The sequence below is a fragment of the Penicillium mononematosum genome (assembly GCF_028829835.1).
Source record: "Penicillium mononematosum strain IBT 11891 chromosome Unknown utg000002l:1.0-8112719.0:1.0-8118358.0, whole genome shotgun sequence".
Taxonomy (NCBI): domain Eukaryota; kingdom Fungi; phylum Ascomycota; class Eurotiomycetes; order Eurotiales; family Aspergillaceae; genus Penicillium; species Penicillium mononematosum.
Window position 1 is genome coordinate 2,788,534 of NW_026643272.1, and position 24,857 is coordinate 2,813,390.

Sequence of the window (24,857 nt, forward strand, 5' to 3'; positions counted from 1 at the left end):
CAGGGCATGAATGCTCAAAGAACTATTAGTGGCATTGCATTTATATATTAAAAATATAAGTAACATATACTGGAAGAAAGAAAACTCAATGCCCCGAAAATAAACGCCTTTCCATAATATCCCCCAAGACATACTTTAAGTGGAAGACTTTTCGGGAGCAGGCAGATAACCCGCGGAGTATTCATCAGCTTCATCATAGTCCTTCAATTCCAGTCTTTTCAAGAACCCTCCTTTCAACAGATCCGCCACACTGGACCGAGCCAAAAGCTGCGATCCAAACCCGGGCTGCTCAAACCAAGCCTCGATGGGTCCCAAGAGAACGTCAAATTCCTTAGTCACCTCGTAGACATGGTAGTTGTACGGGAAGCTGCTATTGGGTGGCGCGAAAAGATTGGATGGTGGCAGGGATCGCTCGATATATGGAGCTCCAAGAGGTGCCAGGAACTTCCCATATTCGGACCCGAATCTATCAAGTTTCTGGCCCACGCGGAGTGTGTAATTCCCTAGAATAGACACATCCTCAGATGTTTGGGCAAATCCGTCGCTGTCTGGATAGATCCAATAACCCTTCGGGTCGGAAGCGTTCAATGTCCATTTCTCCAGGAACTCGAATGGGCAGAGCTCGCCAAAGCGGGAGTATGTCTCAAGCTCATTGGAGAGAGGGAAAAACCCAGGGAGGTCCTTCGGACCGAGTCGTGGGTCACCGCAAACAGCAGTAGAGTTCACGTAGGTCACTCCTTTACAAGGGTCTGGGTAGCATCTTTTTGGGTAATCCGGCTCCTGGGAAGTATGAGCATTGAACCTTATATAACCTTGCGTACCGAAAAGGGGTATTAGGGCTTACCTTGTTTGCCTTATGCCTGATAGGAGTGACGAAGGACGCGGCTTCTGCTAGAGCAACCAAAAGAAGCACACTGATAGTTGAGAGATGCATTGTGAATAGAAAATGTATCCTGATGATCACTGTGGGTTGACTGGAGAAAGAAGACAGAGAGTCATTAATATATACTGTACTCCGTACTTGAAAGTGCCAAGGAGAATTGACCTTCCGATCTCGCGATCTGCAAGGCTATTCAAATCATGCACCTAAACTATGCAAGCAGATGGGTCTCGCCTGCTATTTACCTCAAAAGGGTTAGCCACACACTTCTTCGAGCCCGCTTCATTCCAATCGGCATCCGATATTTTTCCTCTTGCTACCGTACTCTACCCAGGTATAATTTCCCCTGACATTTCTGGGAAGCCCAGCATATCCTACTAGCACATATAGGGTAGTACATACAAGGTTCGGAATGCTCTAGATAAATTACCTCCAATCATAATTTCAATTAATTTCGGGGGTATTCACTCCGTACTCTGTGGGACCATTCAAAGTACCCGAGTAATGTAGGGCGCCTGAGGAAGTCAATTGTGTTAGCTGAGCTCGTATTAGCCACAGAAATGCCCGATGCAGATAGCTTCCTATTTGGGAAAATGAGACACAGCCGAGTAACCTCGCATTTATTTACTCCTTACAACAGTCCTCAATAATGATCCCCATTTCAGGAGTATTATAACTAGGTCTTTCTCGTTATTTCGTTTCTCCTAACCTAACAACTTGTTTTTTCGTCAGTTATTATTGGTTTCATTATCGTGTTTCTTCTCATTTGAGTTAAAAGCCGGGCTAGTAAGAGTTCCAGAAGAGGGAGTAATATAAAGCAATCAATAATAGTTTGTGATCTGCTCGGTAGGTGCATCACACATGTAGGTGATAGGGCCATGAATCTGTTATGAGATTGGAGACCCACACCTTCTGAGGCTTGCAGAAGACAATTTCCTTCAGCTGAATGCTGAGACCGTGCAGAACTTAGCCAATGATTGTTCAGTGGATCCAATAGTCGCGTGACAATCTGCAAATCTCGAAGAATAAGTTCAGCTTTTCCAATTTTGCTATTTGCTCAGCAGCTTAACGCTAATGTGATCACTGCATCAACCAGACACGTCAATTTGCCTATCCAGGATTGATTCCGATAATGCCCTTTCTTTTCCGTTATACAATATAGCCCCGTGTTCTACCCCTGAAGTGTACCCCGGAGTATTTTCTTCGGGAAGGGATGGACCCGCTATAGGGCCACTTGTTTTCTCCACTAATATAGATGAGTGGGCTACGGAGGACCTGATACTATAAGGTCGAAGAGAACATCGAACTACATATTAATTCAGACAGGAAGACTCAAGATTTTTACTTTTGTCCTAGAGCACGGTCGTTCGAGCTTCCTAAACACAAGCTTCGCCCTCGAAAATCAGTGGAAACTGCCCCACCGTTAACATGCTGCAGTCTACCATGCGCGTTTCGCAAGGACCTGACATATATACATATATGTAATTTAATTTAGTCGATCGTAAATTGTGTGGCTGACAGATAAATGTCAGTAGCTGCCGAGACAATCCTCTTTAGTTCATTGGCTCACGCTTTCTAAGATTCCAAGGTTCCAACCTTGGAAGGTTCCAAGGTTGTTTGTCGGCCCGTCTCCGAGACCACACTAATCCCTGTCTGGATTGGCGGCAGAACCTTGGAATATCTACACTGAGCCAAGCATTGCTTACGGCTAATATCGAGATAGACTCGTGCGGTATCAGATACGGACAACAAAGGGCGAGTGACTTGGGGTAAACTATTTTCAATTCTGCTGTTACCGAAAGATATGTGCTGTAAGTGTTCTATTTATGGGGAACAGCCTAAGTAAAGTTGGTGCTGTTACAATCCTCTCTCTCCACCATCCCATTCAAACTTACCATTACTTCGAATAGTAACGACCGGTCTCAGTATCGTGGATCACGCCACTCTGCACGACCTTTCCATTCTTGAGGAATCCGTTCTCCACGATTCCGCCCGCGGCCGCATTGTCGGAATTCCGTTGCAAATGGTTCTCGCCGCTCTTAACAGTGAAGTTGGCCAGGGAGATCTCCCCAAAATTGCGCTCCTTGGTGGTAGGCAAGCCGAAGAAATGAGCCCCGACTTGCTCTGGGGTGATGTGGAGCTCAAAGTATCCACGGTAGTATCCCTCAGACCACTGCAGTGACTCACTGTCAGTAGCAACGATCTGGGAGATATTGTTTGCCGCAGGAATAGTGGTGTTCTGTCCGAATGACGAGGGTGAGCTGACGGCCGATCCGCCGAATTCCACACCGATGGCGCCGGCTCCAGTGCTGGAGTCGTAAGGGGTGTGGTCGAGCCAGGCCAGATCGCTGACCCAGTTGACGTGGGTATCTCCCGCGATGACGATGTTGTTTCCAATTTTGTTGTCGTAGAGAGTCTGCAAGGTTCTGTTCTTGCTCGCCATATAACCATCCCAAGCATCCAGGTTCAGTGGTTGTTCGGCGCCCATAGTGGCTGACATGTTCAACTGAGAGAAAACTGCAATCCTGTTAGTATAAGCTAACTTTGCAAGTTTAGATCAAGAAAAGCATACTGATTTGGCTGCCGAGGATGCGCCAGTGCGCACCACGGTTGGCTGACTCAATCAGGTTACGCTGCAACCAGTTCTCCTGACGGCTTCCCATCAGACTGCGACCGGCGTCATCTTTGATCTCGTCGATGTAGTTAGTGTTATCGTAGGTATCGGTGATAGAGCGGTCGTATTGTCTGGTGTCCAGCATGATCAGGTCCACCAATTTTCCAAGCTTGAAGTTTCTCCAGATGCGAAGGTTATCGTCCATCTCGACTTGTCTGGACTCGATTAGCACGTACGACTTGGCACTATTCACGGACGACTCACCTGATGGGCATCCATTCGAAGTAAGCACGGACGGCGTTCATCTTACGCTGGTCAACGGAGACGCCTCCGTCCTGAACAAATGACTTCTCGTCGTTCCTGAGCTCCGAAGAGCCATCCCGGTAGGTGTTATCGGCGACCTCTGCTGCAATTAGAACCCAAACAGACCTTCAGTGAATGCGTTAGGGCCATACCGTGGTCATCCCAGACAGGGATCCAAGCAAAGTTCTGATGACTGGCAAGCAGATCCAAGTCGGTTCTGTAGGTGGCAAGGCGCTTGCGGTAGTCATAAAGGGTGACGATGGTTCGGTCCGGCAGAGGGATGCGTCCCATGCTGTTACCCCAGCCACTAAAGCGAATCTTAGCTGATGTGATCGACATTCTCGAGTTAATTCCACTTACTAGTCACCATTCTTGTATTCGTAGATGTAATCACTGTATACAATCAGTCTGAGGCCTCACGCAGATACCAAGCGCCACTTACCCGAGATGGACGACATAGTCCACAGAATCCTTGCGCACAGAGTGTCCGTAGGCATTGAAGAAGCCGAATGCTATATTTTCTGTCAGCCCACACACTCATAGATACAGGTCGATACGGAAACATACGGAAGTTGGAGCAAGAGTAAACGGCCAGGTTGACCTGGTCGACCTCCTTCTTCGAATCAGGAGCAGTCTTGGTTCTTCCAACCGGGCTCTTGTTGTCCGAATTGCAAACTTGGAACTGATAGAAATAGGTGGTGAATGGCTCCAACTTGGATGCTTCGACCTGGTAATTCAATGAGCGAGTTTCCCAATTCTACGATCCATAAATAGCTTGCTTACCTTGACAGTATAGTCAATGTCGGAACTGGTATACACAGTGCCTTCTGCGGCAATGTGCTTGAAGCTCTCATCGTTAGAGACTTTGTAATCCAAGCAAACAGGAGCATTCGACACGGCCACCTGCTCCTCTGCATCTTCATCCCCTGAGTAGATTGGGACTGGGTTGTACAATGGAACAAGACCATGCGTAGAGGTATTCGAGTGAACATCATCGAAAGTCGGCGAGCAGCGAGTCCAGAGAATTACTGAGTCTGCATAGGGATCTCCAGAAGCAACGCCATGGGTGAAGTGCAATTTGGATGGATCAAAGGACGATCCGGGGACCCCGCGCTTTGCAACACGGTGAATAGAGACACCGAGTCCTGGATGGTTCTCGGATGGACTGCGGTAGTTCAGGTTGCCTGAGTAGCTCGCAGTGGCTGCGGCCGCAGATGACAGCACGAGAGACCAGGAGAGCTTCATTTCGGCAGAAACGAGTCAACTGGAAGGTAAGAAGTTAAGAAGTCAAAGTGCTGGGGTTTACCTCAGTGACTACAATCTAACAGGCGCTTGACTGGCTCATATATAAGGGAAAAAAAATGCTCTGGTTTTCATTTTGAAGGTACAACATAGTCACAGCCACCTCGCGGCATCCAACATTTAATCTGGCGTTTGTTATGACCAGCGAATCGGAATGACCAACAACGGCATGACCTTACAGCTCGCCAGGATCGGCAGGCACATGCGTTAGTATGTACAGAAAATACCCAGTTCTCGGTTGTATGGTTCAGGAACGTGGTGAGCCACGTGAAACTATAAGATCTATCACTGGCGGAATGGATGGAGTGCCAAGCGCCAAGACATTGTCGATATTTAGCCAAGATCTTTCAACTTAAAGCCCATAGATATCCCGGGACAGTAATTTCCATTGAATTAGTAATTAACTGATCTAGTAGGATGTTGGGACTATCCAAAGGAACCTTGGGAGCATTGGCAATTTGACATTTTGACATTTTAATATCCGATTGCCGATTGACTGCCGAGTTGACGTGCGTGTTGGAGTTAAACCTAAAAAGGTAAAACTAACCAGAAAAGGAAATTCTCAGTTTATATGGAACAGAGGTACACTTTCTAACATATCTAAGGATATTGCTTGATACCTACAGCCCCTTCCACTCCATCACAACAATCGACTTCTTCCCTCCTCCCTTGTTCGGGCTTACCGGAGCCCAGTCCTTCAGTGTGCAAATCTCTTCGAAGTTGTTCTTCTCCATTACTCTCCTGCTCCCCATATTCTCAGCATAAAAGCTGCCTCTAAGAAGATGAAGGTTCATCCGCGGGATAGCCCAGTCATGAATGATAGTGCGAACAGCAACACTCATAAGTCCCCGGCCGTGTTGAGTAGGAGAGAGATAGTCTGTTAATATTGTTAGCAATTGAGCTTGAGTCTCTGGGGATCCCCATACATCCTATACACCAGATGATATCCTTGTGCCCAACAGGCAAATCCTCGTTTTGCTTCTGTGCCAGTGCACGTTCCGAGCTATCTGGTGGCAACTCATAGAATGCATACCGCGCTAGCGTAAAGTCTCCGATCCAGACATCTTGAAGTGGAGCACCCGTCGCAGGGTCTCTTTTTGTCACTTCGCGTATGCAGACGAAAGGGCTTTTATCAAAGAACTCTGGTTCCCCTTGGCCATTCGAACCGTCGCCCTGCTGACTGTGCGATGTTTCGAATTCTTTTTGCAGAGTAGACACGACATCTTTGTATTCTGCTATTTTCGCTTTGATCCAGTCCACGCCATGCTCGGGCAGAAAAGGGTAGGGTGGCCCTTGTAGCCAGGAGTACACGCGTGAATCGTTGAGAATTTCGGTCATCACAGCAGATGTCTCCTCGATCTGGTGTTCACGTTGTGGGGTGATGATGATGTTTGCACATGGTGCTGGGAGTTGGAGATAGGGCTCTTTAGTGAGCGGGTTATAGTGGACACCCATTTTGATAAACGCCAGACCAGTAAGAGTCTCAATTGGAATATCTATACTAATTCCAGATGTTCAGTTTATATAGGCTCGTATTTTAGCAGCTACACAAGGCTCAAGATCTTTGTGAGTCACTCGGCAAATGAGAGCTAACCAATTATGGGCAACACTACAATTAGCTCGATGTTAGCCTGTATAGGATTTTGTTCACCCGCTTCTTGGCTAATTACTGTCTCTCTTTTTGTTCTAATAACCCGTGCAAGAATATCTTGGCCGAACCTACACAATGTGACTCAGAACGGAATGAAAATACATGTCAGACACCGGTGTACTCACTATACCTGGAAATGGCAGCTGGACCGAGCGATAGACTCAGCAACAGAGGAATAACCAGAGCAAGACAAATTGGCGCAAAGTGAATGCAGCCGGTTCAGACCCTCTACCATCGCAGACTCGATAATGGCTGAGAATGGAAGTGCATATCACTAGGACTGCAAAGGCAAGCAGCAGAGCGTAAATCCAGATAGCAAAGCATAGAAGCCCATGGTTTGCTGTGTTTTCTGGCATACATTTGTTTGCTCTAGTTCATTGCCGTCCATTACTTAGATTTTCAATGGTATTCAAGTTTCTCTGATTTCTGGTTGAGTATGACGTGAAATATTGTACTCAATAGTTCGAACAAAAAGGCGCTCATCGATTTATGTCAGCTTCTGCGCATGCACTGAGCAGGAGTAGTGCAGGTAAGTCGACGATGAAGCATGGCTGGGACCTTAGGGTAAACGAGGTATACAATATCTAGATACATTTGTATATGGGTAACGTCGATTAGACAGTCCGAACCAGAAGGCTGAGAAAATGAGAGCGCTTCATGATGTTGATGTTCTATTATACACTGACCCCAGGTGTCACCATCTCGAAATGGCATTGTACTTCCGTTTGGGTATATGAATGTTAATTTACTGGCACCCGACTGGTCAATTGCTCCAGACGTCCTGCCAAGGCTCGATGTTTGCGCATGACCTCCTCCCATTCGTAGGCCATATCTTCGGTATCTTCCTCCCCGCCCAGCTCGGTCAAAATCATGCCAAAGTCACCACCAAGGCGCCCAAGACTTGCGGCACAGTACAGAAGCTGCGTGAGAAGACTTTCCCTCGAACTCCGATCTCGGACGTTGGGAAGATAGGAGCGCATTGTATCCGTGAGCAATTGCACGAGATGCATTGGGAAAGTAGCCAAAGCCGGGGGAAGATGTTGCAAGGGGTCATCTGAGGGTGCTGGCTTTGACTTGGCCTTGGAGGGGGCATCTCCACCCCGTAGACCTGAGATGGCAAACTCGGATTCGGATTGTTCGGAGTTAAAAATATTCTTGTACAGCGAGACAATTGCAAAGCTCTGCTCACGGAAAATCTCGATGTATCTCTTTAAGTAGCGGTCAGTTTGCTGACCACCGGACCACGAGGTCGTGTCTGACTTGTCCTTGCCACTGAGTCTCCGATGGGTTTCTTGGTCCGCGAGCTCACGGAGGGGATCCAGAGCTTCAAGCGTCGATACCAAATGCGCCAGTCTGCAGACCAGGAAGATGGCCCCAAGAGCGCCTTCCCCTGTCCCGACTGCCCCATCGCTCTGGATCATATCTAGATCCGGGGCTACTCGCCGCAGCCAACCCACAGTTCGGATACCAGCTGCTAACCGCAGGTTTTGGGTTCGGAGCCCCGTGATCAGATTACTTGTCATGTCCTTCATAGCATCCTCCGCTTGAGATGCAACATCTTGAATCAATGGAGATTCGGGGTATAAGGTTTGTAGTCGCTTGATATGTGCATGCAGGTCGAGCGCAGAGGAGTAGGTTGTAGAGGAGACACCGGTACCGGAGTTGACTGAGGCCGCGGAGACGGCTTTGGATAGCAGACTTGGTAGTTCCAAGATATCTGACAATCGGTCGACATTGCGAGAGAGCTGCATCGCTTTCTTCCGTCGTTCTAGAGCGGCATTGTCTGTGATCTTACTGTATTTGGTAGAAAACCCAACGGCCTCCTCGTCGAGTTTGGGGATAGCATCGCGTAGCTGTTGCGCCTCGCGGGTTAACTGTGGGACAGATGTGCATAGTGTGGACAAATTATCGGCAGAGGTGACAAATGCCCGGTGCGAACGGTTCGATAAGGCTTGAAGGGATAGAAGGGTCGAGTGGGAGGATTGGGCGAGCGAGGGAGGTTCTGTGGTCTGGAGAGCTTCGAGCGACAAGGTTGAGAGGCGAGTGAGATATTTGTCGGTAGTTACATCGTGCGATTGAGTTGGATCTAGATGTGGAGCGAGTAGCTCCAGCAAGTCGGCCATGGTTGATGCTATTCGGAAGTTGCGTAAAAGAGGCGCCCTGAATGGATCACCCCCGTTGGCCCGTGCGGGTCAGTTGTATCTCCGACTGGAATGAACTTTTTCTCTGCCTTTTGGAGTTTTCTCTCTCTTCTCAAGACTATTTCCGCTTTAGATAGACGGTTGTTGTGCTCGTTCTTTTCTTTCTTTTTTTATCCTCGTTGTCCTTGCTGCAAATAGTATAACTTCTACTAGCCCCTCCCCCGCATTCGCCCATTACATTTCCCCCATGACCCTTCCACCATGGGGAAGCCACGGGTAAGTCTCCATTTCGGGGTGATTGGGGTGTGTCTTGACTTAAATTGACCTTTTTACTACTTATAGATGATTATTTTAGTGCGACATGCACAGTCAGAAGGCAACAAAAACCGCGACATTCATCAAACTATTCCAGACCACCGGGTGAAGCTCACTGCTGAAGGACATCGACAAGCCCAGGATGCAGGCCGTCGACTACGTGATCTCCTCCAACCCGACGATAAACTTCACTTCTTTACCTCTCCCTATCGGCGGACAAGAGAGACTACCGAGGGAATCATTGAATCCCTAACCTCCGATACGCCCGCTCCTTCGCCCTTCCAAAGACAAACAATTAAAGTTTATGAAGAACCCCGTCTGCGGGAACAAGATTTCGGCAATTTCCAGCCATGTTCCACAGAGATGGAGCGCATGTGGATGGAGCGGGCAGACTACGGTCATTTCTTCTACCGGATTCCCAATGGTGAATCTGCAGCAGATGCCTATGATCGCGTGAGTGGATTCAACGAATCCCTCTGGCGCCAGTTTGGCGAGGATGACTTTGCAAATGTCTGTGTACTTGTTACGCACGGCCTGATGGCACGAGTATTTCTCATGAAGTGGTATCACTGGAGCGTGGAATACTTTGAGGATCTCCGCAACATCAATCACTGCGAGTTCCTGGTCTTGACCCATAATCCAGAAAACGGCAAATATACACTACAGAATAAACTTCGCACCTGGTCAGATCTTCGAAAAGAGCGGGAGCGTGAAAATGCATCGAAAGGGCAAGTCCCGCCTGTTGGTCATGTCGGACTCACAGACCATATTCCAATTCGACGCAAATGGGGTGGCTGCCCCGACGGCTGTACTCACGGCATGACCGCAGAGAGAAAACAATTGTTGCGAGCAAATCTACTGAATTCCATACGCCACGAGCATGGCTATGCTCAAACAAAGCATGCCGATGACCATGCAAGCAGCTTTGGCTCCAAACTTCACAAGTCTATATCCATCGACGAGGTGGTATCCTCCTCGGAGGACAGTTCGGCCCAGAATGATACCAGCCCCAAACTCAGCGCTCGTCATGTCTCCAGCCACCAACACCCACTCCACGACGACGAAAATGGAGGCGCCCCAAAGCAATACGATTCTGGCTCAGAAGCTCGGCCAAACATCAATCCATTGCATCCAAAACGACCAAACTTACACGGGCTGAACCGAAATAGCGAAGACCATCTCCCCCACTTACCGCACTCTACATCTTCATCATCAGCTCACCTAAAGTACGCCCTTCTCCACCTTGGTGGCCGTGATGGTGGAGGGTCCATGAGCGGGGCAAACAGTCTCGCCCCATCCGACGACGAAGGAGACGACCACGTTCATCACCGTCACGCTGCACCAGCCTCTCCCGGCCTCGCCACTAGCAATTTGTCCCATGCGAACCAGCAACACTTCGAATTCCCGCCCAGCGAGCAAACCCAACGGTCACCTCCCTCTCAGGAGCTCGAAGATGACGGCGATGACGAGATGAGCGGCAATCCCATCGAGAAATTGAAGAAACATCGCCTGCACCATCCACATCATCATCATCATCACCACCACCACCATAATCACCACTATATTTCTTCTTCCACCGATCAACCCGAGCACCGCATGGCCAATATCCTAGGCGACGGCGACGAGTCATCCAACCACGCAGAATCACAGAGGAGAAGACAGGAAAGTTCGTCAACGGATTCCCCGTCTCATCTCCACATCGAGGAACTATCCTTAGAAGAGCAGCAAAAGCAAGATCAGAGTATCCAAGGGAGCATCTACTAATACTGTTCCGGTTGCGTTCCTTGATGCCTTCAACTGCTTGATACGTTTGCATACTTCTCATTCTCCTTTACTGGTTCTCGTCTCGTTCTTCTCTACATCTACTCTTACGACCCGCGACGACTGTCTGGATGAATCTTGATTACCCACTAGTACAACTGCATTTTGACATATCTTATTTCAGGTCGATGGACCTTTTCTGTGTTAGGCTAGAATCAAATATCTATCACAATAATAGTTACGAGATCCAAACTTATGGCTCCTTAGATATCCGAAACTGCCGCATAACACAACAAATCGCTAAAAAAATAGCAGCCGACGGAGAGGAGAGGCTCACTACGTAGGTAGAAGACACTAGGGATACCGATACGAGTCCTAGGACACACCAAAAAGTTGTAGTCCCGACAAAGATAATAGTTTGTCGCTAATTTAGTGAGATATCTTCAAACAACTGAGCATCAAAAGCCACAGCCGCAGCCACGGACGCCATTAGCCAGGTGAAAACATGACCAATGGAGACGGGACAAGTGCCCTGGTTCTGCGGCAGCGCCGAACGGCAAAGAGTAGATAGACTGAATCCAGTCAAAGAGAGCAGACAAATTCAGGTAGACTACACAGTTGCCAATCGCAGGGGATTGACTGGACTCTCAAAATGAGATCAGACAGAAGATGCATCCAGTGTACCGATATCACCCGGATACATGCAGAGATGCCACCGGGAGAAGAGACCCCAAGACGAATCGATTTCCATCCGCGTCGCAAGTGAGGAGAGAGAGAGGTGGAAGTGATGGAATATATCATGCAGCTAAGAAGGGTTGGAAGGATCCTTGAATAGTTGATCTCATTGATTGGAGAAAGGCTCGCCAGAGAAAGATAAAATCGAAGGAATCGAGGGAGTAAAAAAAAAAAAAGTAAAAAAAAAAAGTGAATGGGCAATTGAAGATTGAGAAGCGAAGTGAAAAAAAATGATTAACGTCGGGCACTGCATGTAGCGTGGCGAATGGGAATAATGTACCGAGATGAGGAAGTGAAAAGAAGAAAGCACTCTATGGGTAATCACCGCGAGACAAAAATGCCAAGCATAAAACAAAAGGACCAACGATATAAACCGAAGTCGTGGGTAATAAACAAACAAGCCAGATTTTGGGGATTCATGATAGTCGTGACTGCGGCCCCGGCAACCTTTGGAGTCAAGGATGAGAGACCCAACAATGAGGTTGTATAAGACTCGATGAAATCAAAGTGATATCAATATAACAAGTCCAGTCGAGATTTTGCATCATGGGCTTGGCCGGGGCATGCCAATGTCCGCTATGGGAGCGTTTTTTTCCTCTTTTTCTTCCCTCCTTTTTTTGAGATTTTTTCGCTTTGCCAAACGAGAACCAGCGGACGCGAACAGAAGTACTTTTGGGAGACGCGGTAGGCCAATTGCTCAGAAGCAGATAAAGGAGGCAAAAGGTCGAAAGGCGCAAGGTTGAAAACAATTCAAGCAGAAGAAGAAACGGTATCGAAATAAATCCCATGCGAGTCGCCCAAACAAACGTTGAAAGAAGTCTAGAGTTGCAGTAAGAAGAAATTCAAAGAGGCAGCAAGACTTGTGGTCTTGAATCGTTGACACCGTCTGTTCCATCCGGGGTCGTGGGCAGAACATGCTAAGTATCTTCAACTAGGTTGCGATCATTGGCTGGTGCATGGAGGGGAATGCACTGTTGCACATATAGTGCTCGAGATGCTTGGCACAGTAGGTGCAGCCGCAGGACGAACCATGACCCGTCCAGAGACTCTGAGCGAACGGCAAGCCATACGCCGGAGTGTGGTGGTAGGATGGGGGCTGGGATCGAGGTGCGGGATGAACCATGTACTGCGAGGGCGCGTTCCAGCCTCGCGAGTAGGGCGGAGGCGGAGGCGGGTTGGCGTAACCCCAAGGGCCAACCGAGTAGTAGTCGGGGTAGTGGGGCCACTGGAAAGGGTAGAGGGAGGCGAGTATTCGGACGCGGTCGGGTTGAGCCAGGAGTTCTCAATTTGCGAGCTGCGCTGGTACTGCGGCGGGATGGGGCCCTCGGGGGACATAAGGGGTTTGGTAACAGCCTGGCCGCGGATCACGTTGGTCTCGAGAGGCGCCAGAGTCTGGCGAGACTCCTGAGCCCGGGCTGTTGCCTTGGTCCGCCAGGTATCCCAGTGCGCGCGCCACGAGGCGAAACCATCCTGCTTGTCGTAGATGCGGTCGTGGATCTTCCAGTCGAACGCGAACAGCCATTCCAATTCCATGTGGTTCAACTCAGCAACGGGGATGTTGCTAACCTCAGCCCAGGATTTGTTCTGGAAGGTATTGTCATCAAGGAACTTGCTTCCCAACAGAAGAGCCACAGTCAACATGCGATAGACCTGGCTACTGTCTGTCTTGGTGAAGGTGCGTTGGGCCGACAACAGGCGCACGCGGCTGGCCAGATAGAAGAGACCGAGCAGAATGGTAGAACTTGGGAGGCGTGTCGAGGACAAAATCTGAAAGACGTATTTCCGAAACTGGGGGGGGAACCGAAGATCCTGGGTAGATGCTTCGCACGAGGTCAATATCTGCAATGGTGATGTTGGTCTCGAACAAATCATACATTCCCTGAGCCATCTCTGCCACAAAGTCGGACATGCGATCCATCTCATAATCCAGGTGAGCTGCAACACCTCCAGTTGCCTTCTCCTCCTTGCGGGGTTGTTCGAGCTGCTGTTGCATTGGGGCGGCTTCCTGTCGACGGTATTGAGGCGGAATCGTAGCATCCATGGGCGGAAGTTGGACGTTGCGGATTGAGGGCAATCCGGCGCCAACCATGGGGTTGAACATAGGCTGCTGGTTCATCATGTGGTGATGATCGCGAGCAGTGTTCATCGGATGAGCGGACTGGGGGTGGAGATTCATCGAAGTGGGTTTGCCGTAACACAGAGACTGCGAGTACTGTTCGATGAACTCGTTGCCGCTTTGGTGGTAGCGAGGAGGGAATCCTGCATGGCCAACCGGGTAGAATGATGGGTCTTCCATACGACCACCGTTGACATGGGGAGGCGTAGGCAGGCCATGGTGGCCTGGGACGAAGAAGGACGGCATCTTGAGAAGGGGAGACGCGCTTACCAGTTCAGGACGGAGAGCTAGACGTATTCTATTGCCAGGAGAGGCGAGAATCAGCATACAAGGCCTCCGGGGGTAGGCAAGAGCCAGATAGACCGAGAGACAAGAGTTAAAAGAAATAAGGAGACGAACCGTCTACTCCACCAGATCCTGATCCTGGGGGGAGGAAGAGGAGAAGAGCGGTGCTCAGCGAGCGGATCGCTCTATCGTTTTCCTAGGAGGCAGTCTCTAGTTGAATGACATTGAGGTGCGTTCAATGATCCAATGGACAAATGACGAGTAAATGAGAATCAGAAGGAGCGTGGCGAATGGTGAACGATACACAGTCCTCGCTTGAAGTGTCAAAATGACGCCTGTGAGGGAAGGTGACAGATCACACAATCCAGTCAATTCAAAGCGCTTTGATAGGCGAATAACCAGGTCGAAGCGAAGCGGAAGAGCCCACGTAAAAGGGTGAACTGAACGCGCTGGGAGAAGAGCACCGGTGGAAGAAAAATAAATTCCCCACGCGTAGACGCAAACCTCACAGAATGAGGTGATCAACGACACTTAGTGAAAAGCTCGTTGACACGGGAGAAGATTGATACAGAAAAGAGGTTGAGAAGAAGGATGAAGAGAAGAAAAGTGTATAGGGGCGTTGTGTGGGAAAAGGCCGTTGGGTTGCCCCGGTAATTTTACATGTATTTGGGATACAGGGAAGGAGTCACTCGGCCCACATCTGGAAATTCTAAATTTAAAAAGTTTCGCACATTGTGTCCCTACTAGTATCAGGTAAATTAGGCTTCTAGCTTATATGAATATATATACAGAGCATGAAGAATGATTTGAATGGAGTTTGACATTATAGTCAGTTCTTATTGGATTTTCTTGGTTCACTTTTTTTTTTCCCTTCCCATTTTCCTTTTTTTTTTCTACTATAGAAATCCACCCATTCAATGTTTCCAATGAGTTTGGAACGTGCACTGTGGACAGTGCAGGTATCATGTAATGGTACTGTAAGGTTCATCATAGTAAAGAAAAAGGCCCTAGACCCTTAAGGCAAATCCGGTGATGCAACGCCCGTGTCACTGGTTCTCCCGAGGTGGTGGTATTGTATTGAGCTTTGGAAAAAGAAAAAAAGAAAAGAAAAAAGAAGAAAAAAACCTTAGGAGTGGCTCCACGCGGGCCAGGGCTCTTAGTAAGCTCAGTTCTATTTCCAACCTTGGAAGATTCGAATACTTTTTATTTTTTTTTAAAAAAAAAAGTAAATGGTAAATAGTAAATAGTAAATAGGAAAAGGAAAATATCCTATGTCAAATGGCTACCGTTATTATATCTATGAAAGATATTCTGTAAAAATCGAATGTCGCATTCCCTCCGTTGCTTAGTCTACAAAAACCCCCCTAGTGCTACCTACCTAGGTACGGACGTGTTCATCCGGACTCTTCCATACCCACTCCCCATACAAACGTACTCCAAGTATGTACTCCATACTGTGTACGGAGTACAGAGCACATACAACAGAAGCAGGCACTATATTCAACAACTAACAATACAGCTGTCGCCGGGTCATTTACTCCGTACTATCCCTCGACATGCAATCACACGCGCCTATTACCCGTACAACCAAGCAAGGGCAACCGAGACCATGCATCTGGCAAGAACTCCATCTACAGAGCACTCTCCCTATGTACTTCTTCTCTCTGGTCTCTGACATGTCAGACATAGTCTAACTGGCCGAGGGTGACAACGGGTCTCTGACTCACCGTAGACAACTCCGCCCTCAGCGAAGGACAAGGATGTTGATCCCTGCAGTCTGCATCCCAACATGGAGTAGCGTGCTGCATGGGCAAGTGTAGGTAATCCGTACATGTACTTACTCCTAGAGGTAAAGATGGTGTTTTTGGCAGGTATTTATTTATCTGAGGCACTGACAGCCTCTCTAAATTTATTTGCCTATCTGCTTAAAAGGCGCATACATCTGCTGCATGTTAAAAGCCCCGCATATATATTAAAGTCATTTCCCTGAGAGGGGTCTAGAAATACTATTATTAATCTTTAAATACTTAAAATACTTAAAATATAACACCGAAGACCGGACTAATAAATTCAAGTCCCTCGGACCTCGTGCTTTGCCATGCTCCATTTTCGAGTTCCTCCGATTCTTTCAGGGTGCCACCTAAATGTACAGTACCTGCTTACCTTGGATGTGATGGTTCGTGTCAATATACACAATAAATATACCAATCAGCTGAAATAACCAAAAGACCAACGATGCCCGACCGGCTACATTCGGCCTTTTCCCTGAAACAAAACATCTCCATATTTCCGAGCTGCAATACAACATACAAATTCGAATGAGAAACTCCCAAACTGTAATTTCCCCAACCCCGTAAACTAAGGGGGAAATCGGGAAAACCAGGCATAGCACCCCTCCTTTTTTTGAGGGGGAGGCGAATAAGAGGACACAAGTACATACGTTGTACAAGTTCAAGAGCTAATGACATTGAGCAATTTGTCATCGTGGTCTATGATTTCTTCCAAGATCGGTTTATTGCTATTTCTGTTTCGGGTTGTTCTTACATATGCCCCATAATGTTTATAGCTAAAGTATAGGTGACCGGTGTGCCAATGTGATTGTTCTATGCCCAGGTGAGCGCTCACGCTTTTACGTCAGGCGTCCGGGTCATGTCTGGATTAAAAACATAGGGAATAATATGATTCCCTACATGGAAGGCTCACTACACTGCCTCTAAATGGGCAGAGTATCGAGAGGCAACCAATTAGGCAGGCGCGTACAAAGGTCTTTCTCTTTTGTCAAGTATCATTGATTTATATATTTTTTAAATCTGTTGTAAAATAAACCGAGACTTCTATTACTACGCGATGTGACTTGAAAGGATTGTTCATGTCTTTGTTTGGGACATCGGAAGCTCAATCGATATATTATAGGTGCGTACCTTAGACTCGATCCTCGAGGTGACAAAATCCATTATAATCCATACCAAAAATATCCAGAAAAAGAGCAATGTACTTAAAGGAAAAGCGCGACAGCGGAGATAACACCAAGAACAGGCAGGACGCTGGAAACAGTGAAGTACGAGGCACCGTTAAACACGGGTGATGCACTTGCTGAGCTGCTGCTTTCGCTAGTAGAACCCAAACCTGTACCTGCATCTGCGCCTGCATCTGCGGCAGTAGGAGAGAGGGTTGTTCCGGGGAAAACTTGACCGTGGCTGAGTAGACGCCAGTGAAAATTGATGGTGAACCTGAGCTGATACGTGTGTGTGTAATGCTGGGCAGGTTGGAGAGGTGGCCGGCATGATTACCAGCGGAGACGCCGGAGGTAAAGCTGGAGCCAGAGCCGGTCGAACCTTCACCTTCAGCTTCACCAGGTGCCGTGGTGGTCACAGCGGTGTTGATGGGGACCGAAGTGGTACCGGCAACGATGGTCTCTGTCGTGGTATGTGTAGTCTTTGCCATCGCCAGCTGGGCCAGTAGGGCTGGATCCTTCGGTGGTGGTCGTTGCGTCTTCAACAAGGCAGACAGTGGTCGAGATGACGATAGTCTCAGTGGTAATGTGAGTTGTCTTTTTGGTGGCTGGGCAGTTGGTAACAGTCGAGGGACAGGCTGTGATAGTCGCAGTGCGGGTGGTAAACACAGTAGAAGTTGTCATATCCGGCGTAGGGGTTTCTGCTGGCAAGCTCATAGAGGGGTCCACGGAGGCAGGGTTGTCAGCGCGATGGACTCGGAAGATGCTGGTGCTCCAGTGGTTGAGACTGAGGACTCGATGCCACTACTGGAAGCGGGGCTTACGGGCCCAGTGATAGTGGTTGCCAAAGTGATAGGGCCTATGGTGCTACTTGGCGGATCTGAGAGCATGTCTGATGGAGATCCTGATCCCTTGGAACTGGGATGGCCAGATGGGGAGACAGATGAAGCGAGCGAAGTGCTGGTGGCAACGGGTGGACCCGATGGGGTTTTGATAGGGACCGAGACGCTGGCTGAGGTGGATGAACCGCATCTCTTCTCGAACGAGATGTGAGTCAGGTCCACTGTCGTGCCTGACATGGTCGCATCGGGGCAATCGATTAGGATGAACATGTCGACTTCTGAGTCAACAGCCGTCCATTGCTTGGAGATAGTCTTCCAGGAACCGGCTATGAGAGGGCTAGTGCCGGCATTTGCGCCATTGAATAGGAGGTTCACGGTACAACTTGTACTATCAACACCTAAGCTAGCTGCCTGGCGGATATCGAAAGAGACAGTATAAGTCTCTTCCGCAATGGCGCCGGTAACTGTCTGGACCAACAGGGTCTGCGATTGGATAGGGATAGCTTTGGCACCCAGATGCTTATCGAACAAGAGTCAGTTCATACACTGCACGAATTTTGTCTGTACATATGGTTAGGTAGGCACGAACAGGTATCCATCGACAGCTGCACCGCCCTTGGGCGGCAGGATAGTCCACACGCTGTCATCGAGATCGATAGTCTCAAAAGCCACATCCTCAACCAAGTTCTCAGTACCACACTACCTGAGAGTGGAGCTGAAGAGGGAGTTGTCTGGGCAGGTGCGGTGATCGTGAGCGCAACAGCGGGAAGAACGTGGGCAAGCCACATCAAGTGGCCTTGGACCAACATTTTTGTATAGAATCTAGCGGATATAAACGAATGGACGGGTGAGTAAACACCACGAAAGGTAAAGGAGAACGTAATTTTGAACAAATGGGTAAACCAAAATGAGGATATCGCGGGCTTTTAGGCCGGATCCCAAGGAAAGTAAGATGCGCTGTGGTTGAACCTTTTGTTGCCATCGCAGGCTTGTGGTGTTACCGCTCCACTTCTGAAAAAAGCTGGCAATTTGAAGCGAGGATTGTCTCGTTCAAGACAAGGCAATTGGTTTCTTAACATTTGAAGTTGGCTTGATTGAGGGATCGGGTACACATCAAATGAGGGCCCGGGACGTTGTTCTTTCACTTAGGGCTTGGGATGTCGGGTAGATTAACCGTACCACAGTTAGGTTTATTACTAGATGCCATATTGCTCACTTCACATCCCTCAAACCACAGGAGACTTTCAAAATAACTGACAGGGAACTGGATGGGGCGATCAGCGCCGTCGGACTATATAGCCACGTTTTGATCGGCGCTATACCGGTAGGTTTTCCTGACCGTTTTATGTTTGCTAAACTGGCATGTGTCTTTCAATAGCGTGGTCTATTCTTGTAAATGTGCGCTATGGCCTATTTGTAACCGAGAAATCCAAGAAATGCCATAAATTCCGAAAACAATGCACAGACAAAAGACAGGGAATGCGAGATGTCGGAGTTATAGGTTGTCAACAACCAAACAGACCTCGATGATAGCCTGGGTGTTCCTATATATATGTATGTTATCCAGTCCCAAAAACGCCTTGAAAAAACGTATGTCACACAATGCACCCGAGTGATAAAAGATAAAAGAAATGCTAAGGGAGGAAAATAAAGCTCCGGAGTCATCACATCATATATATCATACCTACCCTACGTAAGAGGCGCGGGCAGGAAACAAAAGAAGAATAACAGAGGCGCATATAATCAGTCATGATCAAACAGTGCCGTATGGGCCGCGCTCTGCGCCCAACAGAGCCTGACCCTCTTGCGGGATGAAAGAGTCTCCTGACTCCCTCCGAGGCGAAGAAGAGGGGATCCAGCCGCGCATCCAGCCGTGAACACGCCTCCAGCGACCACGACCGCGCTTCGTGTCATCCCCATCGCTGGTGATGAAACTCTCGGCATCCTCGTGCTCTGGACCATCACCATACATGAGAAACTGAACGCCCATGAACCCGTCCAGTCCCAATACACCGAAGGCACCCAGGAAGAATGGGGTGGCGCGTCCTATCCATTCCAATCGGTCATTGCCGTGGTTATCGGCCCAGCCGCCGCCGCCGTATGGGGAGAAATCGGACCAAGCGTTCGGGTTGGTGAGCAAGGAGCTGGAGTAGAACAGGTTCCCACAGAACGCAGCCATGAAGAGCAGTGGAGAGAGACCCTCGGTGCTCTTGCGCTGATAGTTCTTGTATAACTGTGGAGGGCGCGAGCCGAGATACAGAATAGTTGACATCCATGAGAAGACGCGGCCGATGACCTCGACAATGGCCTCGTGCGGTGCGTCAGAAATGGGCGGATGAGGCTTATCGGTGGGTGCAGCATTAGCGAGTACGGCACATAAGAGTGATGCCATGAGCATCGTCCGGGGCAGTGCGAATGGCGGGCTGTGTGCGCTGCCGCTTACCCTCACGGATCGACGCGAGGAGCTCAATTTCTCGTTGGAGTATGAGGCTGTTTGCTCACGGGTCGAGTTGAGCACTGACCCAGCCTGGAAGCCCACATCCTTGGCCTCTGAGTGCTTGTTGTCCATGTTGACGGGAGCCGGGGTCTGATGGTTCGAATCATGGCCTGGAGGAGACACGCCCTGAATGATGTCTTGACCAGCCGAGTCATGCGAGTGTGACAGGTTGTTATACAAATCATTTTGGCGAGGTTTGTAATGAGTGTACCAGAAAAACTGGAAGACCAGAGTGATGTCAACGAAGACATAGTAACTGGCAATCACGACCTGCCACCCTGCCTGCCGGGTGCATATCGCGCCAACGAGGTTGCTCGCATCGCCGAGACACCAGATCACCAAGAAAAATATCGATAGCCCTGACGTCGATTGCACTTGGAAGTTCTTATAGATCTGGGGTAGTTGTGCGAATAACCATGAGACTATGCTGAGGGTCCCAAGAACGGAAGAGATCGCCGCGAGAGGAGTGGGGATGCAGATGTGGAGATGCGAGGAGACGGCGGTCAGGAAGGGCGAGGTCGGTTCACAGTGATCAGGAAGGGTCCCAGAAAGGAGGTTCTGTAATAACGGAGGTGACATGGTCTATCGACAGGGATGTACTTGATAGCACAGTGGCTTGGTACAGCCTCAAGTAGTGACTCGTGTAGGGCCGTGGGCATCAAAGTATGGGCAAGGGCGATAAGCGAATCCGATGGGAATAAGATAAGAGAGGATGTATACTCTAAGTCTAATAGAGCTAATAGAGCGAGCGAACTTGGAAAGGGAAAGTAATAAGTAAATGAACAAAAGTAAGGACTGAAGAGCATAGCCCAAGGGGTCATTCTGGAGTGTCACGAGAGCTGAACTCGCCTTATCGCATCGGGGCAGATCGGATGACTCATGCGATAAGGTTAAATGGGCGTATCAGGGCTTCTCCCAGCTTGCAAATGCAGGGTGCTGCATTTAGGTAACACAGCATCATGTTGTAGGATGTAGGTGATGGCTATGATAAGAATTATTCAGCCAAATACGGTTTCGATCCACTGTCAGTCTAAACATGTCCTCACCCTTTGTTCTGCGACTTCTTGATCTATAATATATTCCCAGTTACAGAGCAGAGCGTAAGGTCCCGGGGCCCCGGGGAGATCTTCTGATTATGTAAGCGATCCAGGGCTCCAGGGCTCCAATATTTCCGCTGAATCAGCGTCTACCCCGTTCCACTGCTGCAGCACTCATCTTGGGACCATTACTGGGGCCGGGCGCGATCCGACTCCCGCCAAATGGTGATGCACTCCGAGAGAGGGCAGCAGATGCCGGGGCAGACCGATTGTGCGCCATGTGCGCTTGCACGAGATGACCGGCTGCCAGAGCTGCACAAAGAGACAGCTCTTCCACCAGAACGGCACTTCCGATGATGCGTGTAAGTTGACGTAAATTCTCGCCCGGCGTGGTCGGATGGGATCCACGAACACAAAGCATGTCGAGCACTGCTCCCTGGGGTTCGAGAATAGTAACGCCACCCAATGTACCGACTTCGATGGACGGCATAGTGACGGAAATATGGAGTGAGCCACCGTAACTAAAGAGTCGAGGTTAGCGAATGTGTTCTGATCTGAGTCAGTGGCAGTTTGAACTTACATTCCCATAAGAGTCATGCAGTTGGCACTCTCTACTACCTGCGCAGGATCCTGTCCTGTATTGTAGCAATGAAAATGGCGGCTGCCAGATTCGCCGCTTGAGCGTTATATCACACCAATGAGCCGGCCATGGCGGAGCCAATGAGATTTCGTGGTTATATAAGAGACACTAAACCCTTCTCGAGCAAATTATCTAAAGCTTAACCATTTCCAAGGTTCTCCTCAGAAGTCTCACTCTCATTAATAGTTCTATCTCTTTCAACCCCTTAACTAGTCCAGTCGGGTACAAGCGAATGCAATGAAAGCGAACGCCAACAGCAGCTAGCGGCTCGGAAAAGGAACTACAGTGGAGCTAGTACATATAGAGTTTGATCATCGGGGTAATCTCAGGTTAGGGCATTTTGTTATGGGCTCAGTTACCCCGTACAGGTTAGCCTTATATACCGCAGCGTGTCAACACCCCGTGCAATAGGGGCACGCCAATGAGAGGGACCTATTGGAAAGCTAATGGCCAGGTCTAGTCTTGGTCGAAGACCATTTTCTTGCCTGCCAATGCTTTGCCATGCAGATCGACACTTTCTCTGCTCTTTGAGAAAATACGAGGCCGGGGGTGTGTTCTGGCTAGTAGTCGACATGTATAAGGCCCTTTGCCCACCTCTGGATGATCTTCCTTTTCTCGTACCATCATCTACTCAAGCTGCTACACTCTTTGTGAGTTCTCTCACTTTCACTCTTTTTTTGCTGTTATCAGCGTCCACTCTTTTATTACCACTCTCATTAATATCAACCACGTCACTTTCTCTTAATACTTTACGTATAATTTATACATTTATTCCGACAATATGAAGCAATCCATTATCACTTCCCTTGTGGCCCTTGCCGCTTCTTGCTCCGTAAGCGGAACCTCCACTATTTCGGATTGCAATTGGATACCAAGCTAATAATCTATGCCTGTGCATAGGGCGCCCAAGCCACTGAGAGCTTGATTAGCGTGCCCGTCGGCCTCTGTGCTGGCATCATTGGAGATGCCGAGTGCAAGCAGCAGAGCACCACCAACGGTCTCATCAATGTCCCTGTTAACGCCTGTGTGGCTGCTCTTGGCCAGGCCAAGTGTGACCAGGCCACTTCCTCCAGCAGCGACAGCGAGTCCTTGATCAACGTGCCGATCAACGTCTGTCTGGCTGTCCTCGGTGAGGCCCACTGCAATCAGGGCTCTGACTCCAACGGCGGCCTGGTTAACATTCCCATCAACCTGTGCCTGGCTGTTCTGGGTGAGGCTGATTGCCAGGATGGACCTATCCCGTCTTCCTCCACGGCTTCCACCACCCCTGTTGCTACTTCCGCTACCCCAGTCGCCTCTGGGACTGGATCTTCCATTCCTACCTCGGCGGCTACCACCACTGCTGCCCCTGTGTCCCCTATCTCGTCTAGCAGCCCTCGTCCTTCCAGTATCGCTGCTGGGCGCTCCTCCTCCGCTAGAGCCTCTTCCGCTACCACTGTGACTGTTACTCGCACCAAGACTGTCTGTGCCGCTACCTCAGTCTGCGCCGCTGCTACCTCCGTTGGTGCCAAGTCTTCTTCTCTGCACCGGTTCACCCCCACCACTGCCGCTGGTCCTTCCTCCACCGGTGTCTGGACTACTGCTACACCTAGCACTGTTCCCTTCAACGCTGCTGGACGCTCCACCGTTTCCGGTGTCGCAGTTGTTCTCGGCGCCATTGTTGTTGCTGCTCTGCAGATCTAAGACACTTTGAGCTTGCCAAAGATACCCATGACAACGAAACCTGTTGGTGGCTATTTGTAATTCTTTTCCCCGGTGGTTCTTGAGCTACTGTTGACAATTATATTTCTCTTGGTGCTAGACATGTAACTCCGTCTTAAATTCTACATTCCTTTTAATCATTTATACCAGAACACTTTTAGTAACCGTAGTACTATAATATATACACCATCATCAACCAAGCATCTCAAAAATCAATTCGAGGATGGAGTTCAACAACAATCATCCCCCAATTGCAATCCCCACTGACCCATTTGTCCCTTCACTTGATTAAGCAAGAACAACACCACCCTGGACATACCCGCGCCCAGATCGCCGGAATCGCATCACTTCGCGGAGGCACGAAACGCCAAAACAGTATCTGCATATAAAGTGAGCAAAGACGTAACCATATCAGAACGAGGATGTTGCGACCGTACATAGCCGCCAGCATAAATGGACCCGTGATGCTCATGTAGACATATTCACCCAATCCGGGAGTTAAAGAGAATACAGTACGAATATAGCTCGCGATTGAAAGAAGATCAAAAGAGGCATTGAGTAGCGGGTGAAAGATGACTCCTCTGCGGAGTAGGACAAGATGAATCGAGGCCCAAACCAATGGCAGGAAATTCTAAATGAATATTAGCCACGCACATTTTCAGCCAGCTCGAGAAGAGGTCCTTACCACAAGCATGAAAACACCCCAGGATGCTCCCACCGTCACCAAGTAGATGGGTGAAACGGAGCTGGCGGCTATGCATGGAACTCGAAGCCATTTTGATGTTGTCCAATATCCGTCATCGAATTGCGTAGGAAAATGGAAAGGCATTTTTTGGAGGACCACCAAGAGTGAAGGGAATAAAAGCAGATTTGGTTGAAAAATGAATGAGTCTGGAGCGAATGTGGGATTATAGCTTGAAGCCAGAGCCGCGTTTGTAGATCGCCCAGCACTGCCTCTGGCCCCAGGACCCCATGGCCCCATGGACCCCCTTGTTGTTTCACCCACTTTCGCACAACTAAAAGTGTCAAATTAATAATAGCTTTTACTATCCAAAGGAAATTTGCAAAGACTCATCGGGAATTG

At 49.0% G+C, this 24,857-nt stretch overlaps 11 protein-coding genes across 11 annotated transcripts; 2 read left to right on the forward strand and 9 right to left on the reverse strand.

Moving 5' to 3' along the window:
• Positions 1-135: 135 nt before the first annotated feature.
• N7519_002823 (TNT domain-containing protein) lies at positions 136-934 on the reverse strand (the record flags this gene model as incomplete). The annotated part of the gene is made up of 2 exons (XM_057289601.1): positions 136-780; positions 845-934. 2 exons carry the CDS (start codon positions 932-934, stop codon positions 136-138), a joined length of 735 nt encoding a protein of 244 aa, XP_057150803.1.
• A 1,843-nt stretch (positions 935-2,777) lies between these two features.
• N7519_002824 (alkaline phosphatase D family protein) lies at positions 2,778-5,042 on the reverse strand (the record flags this gene model as incomplete). The annotated part of the gene is made up of 8 exons (XM_057289602.1): positions 2,778-3,397; positions 3,453-3,709; positions 3,759-3,897; positions 3,950-4,104; positions 4,158-4,190; positions 4,240-4,309; positions 4,365-4,524; positions 4,581-5,042. 8 exons carry the CDS (start codon positions 5,040-5,042, stop codon positions 2,778-2,780), a joined length of 1,896 nt encoding a protein of 631 aa, XP_057150804.1.
• Positions 5,043-5,719: 677 nt separating this feature from the next.
• N7519_002825 (GNAT family N-acetyltransferase) lies at positions 5,720-6,554 on the reverse strand (the record flags this gene model as incomplete). Its single annotated transcript, XM_057289603.1, has 2 exons — positions 5,720-5,976; positions 6,026-6,554. 2 exons carry the CDS (start codon positions 6,552-6,554, stop codon positions 5,720-5,722), a joined length of 786 nt encoding a protein of 261 aa, XP_057150805.1.
• Positions 6,555-7,490: 936 nt separating this feature from the next.
• N7519_002826 (Dor1-like family protein) lies at positions 7,491-8,873 on the reverse strand (the record flags this gene model as incomplete). The annotated part of the gene is made up of 1 exon (XM_057289604.1): positions 7,491-8,873. One exon carries the CDS (start codon positions 8,871-8,873, stop codon positions 7,491-7,493), a length of 1,383 nt encoding a protein of 460 aa, XP_057150806.1.
• A 279-nt stretch (positions 8,874-9,152) lies between these two features.
• N7519_002827 (acid phosphatase DET1) lies at positions 9,153-10,970 on the forward strand (the record flags this gene model as incomplete). The annotated part of the gene is made up of 2 exons (XM_057289605.1): positions 9,153-9,167; positions 9,234-10,970. 2 exons carry the CDS (start codon positions 9,153-9,155, stop codon positions 10,968-10,970), a joined length of 1,752 nt encoding a protein of 583 aa, XP_057150807.1.
• A 655-nt stretch (positions 10,971-11,625) lies between these two features.
• N7519_002828 (uncharacterized protein) lies at positions 11,626-12,618 on the reverse strand (the record flags this gene model as incomplete). The annotated part of the gene is made up of 3 exons (XM_057289606.1): positions 11,626-11,772; positions 12,028-12,194; positions 12,510-12,618. The coding sequence occupies 3 exons, from the start codon at positions 12,616-12,618 to the stop codon at positions 11,626-11,628; spliced, it is 423 nt and encodes a 140-aa protein (XP_057150808.1).
• Positions 12,619-12,644: 26 nt separating this feature from the next.
• N7519_002829 (uncharacterized protein) lies at positions 12,645-14,064 on the reverse strand (the record flags this gene model as incomplete). Its single annotated transcript, XM_057289607.1, has 3 exons — positions 12,645-13,359; positions 13,427-13,522; positions 13,577-14,064. 3 exons carry the CDS (start codon positions 14,062-14,064, stop codon positions 12,645-12,647), a joined length of 1,299 nt encoding a protein of 432 aa, XP_057150809.1.
• Positions 14,065-17,098: 3,034 nt separating this feature from the next.
• On the reverse strand, positions 17,099-18,707 carry N7519_002830 (uncharacterized protein; the record flags this gene model as incomplete). The annotated part of the gene is made up of 6 exons (XM_057289608.1): positions 17,099-17,289; positions 17,346-17,519; positions 17,545-17,860; positions 17,881-18,417; positions 18,484-18,597; positions 18,660-18,707. 6 exons carry the CDS (start codon positions 18,705-18,707, stop codon positions 17,099-17,101), a joined length of 1,380 nt encoding a protein of 459 aa, XP_057150810.1.
• A 944-nt stretch (positions 18,708-19,651) lies between these two features.
• On the reverse strand, positions 19,652-20,974 carry N7519_002831 (PQ-loop repeat-containing protein; the record flags this gene model as incomplete). Its single annotated transcript, XM_057289609.1, has 1 exon — positions 19,652-20,974. The coding sequence occupies one exon, from the start codon at positions 20,972-20,974 to the stop codon at positions 19,652-19,654; it is 1,323 nt and encodes a 440-aa protein (XP_057150811.1).
• Positions 20,975-21,574: 600 nt separating this feature from the next.
• N7519_002832 (uncharacterized protein) lies at positions 21,575-22,142 on the reverse strand (the record flags this gene model as incomplete). The annotated part of the gene is made up of 3 exons (XM_057289610.1): positions 21,575-21,953; positions 22,013-22,062; positions 22,128-22,142. The coding sequence occupies 3 exons, from the start codon at positions 22,140-22,142 to the stop codon at positions 21,575-21,577; spliced, it is 444 nt and encodes a 147-aa protein (XP_057150812.1).
• Positions 22,143-22,853: 711 nt separating this feature from the next.
• Positions 22,854-23,755, forward strand: N7519_002833 (uncharacterized protein; the record flags this gene model as incomplete). The annotated part of the gene is made up of 2 exons (XM_057289611.1): positions 22,854-22,904; positions 22,973-23,755. The coding sequence occupies 2 exons, from the start codon at positions 22,854-22,856 to the stop codon at positions 23,753-23,755; spliced, it is 834 nt and encodes a 277-aa protein (XP_057150813.1).
• Between the last annotated feature and the right edge of the window lie 1,102 nt (positions 23,756-24,857).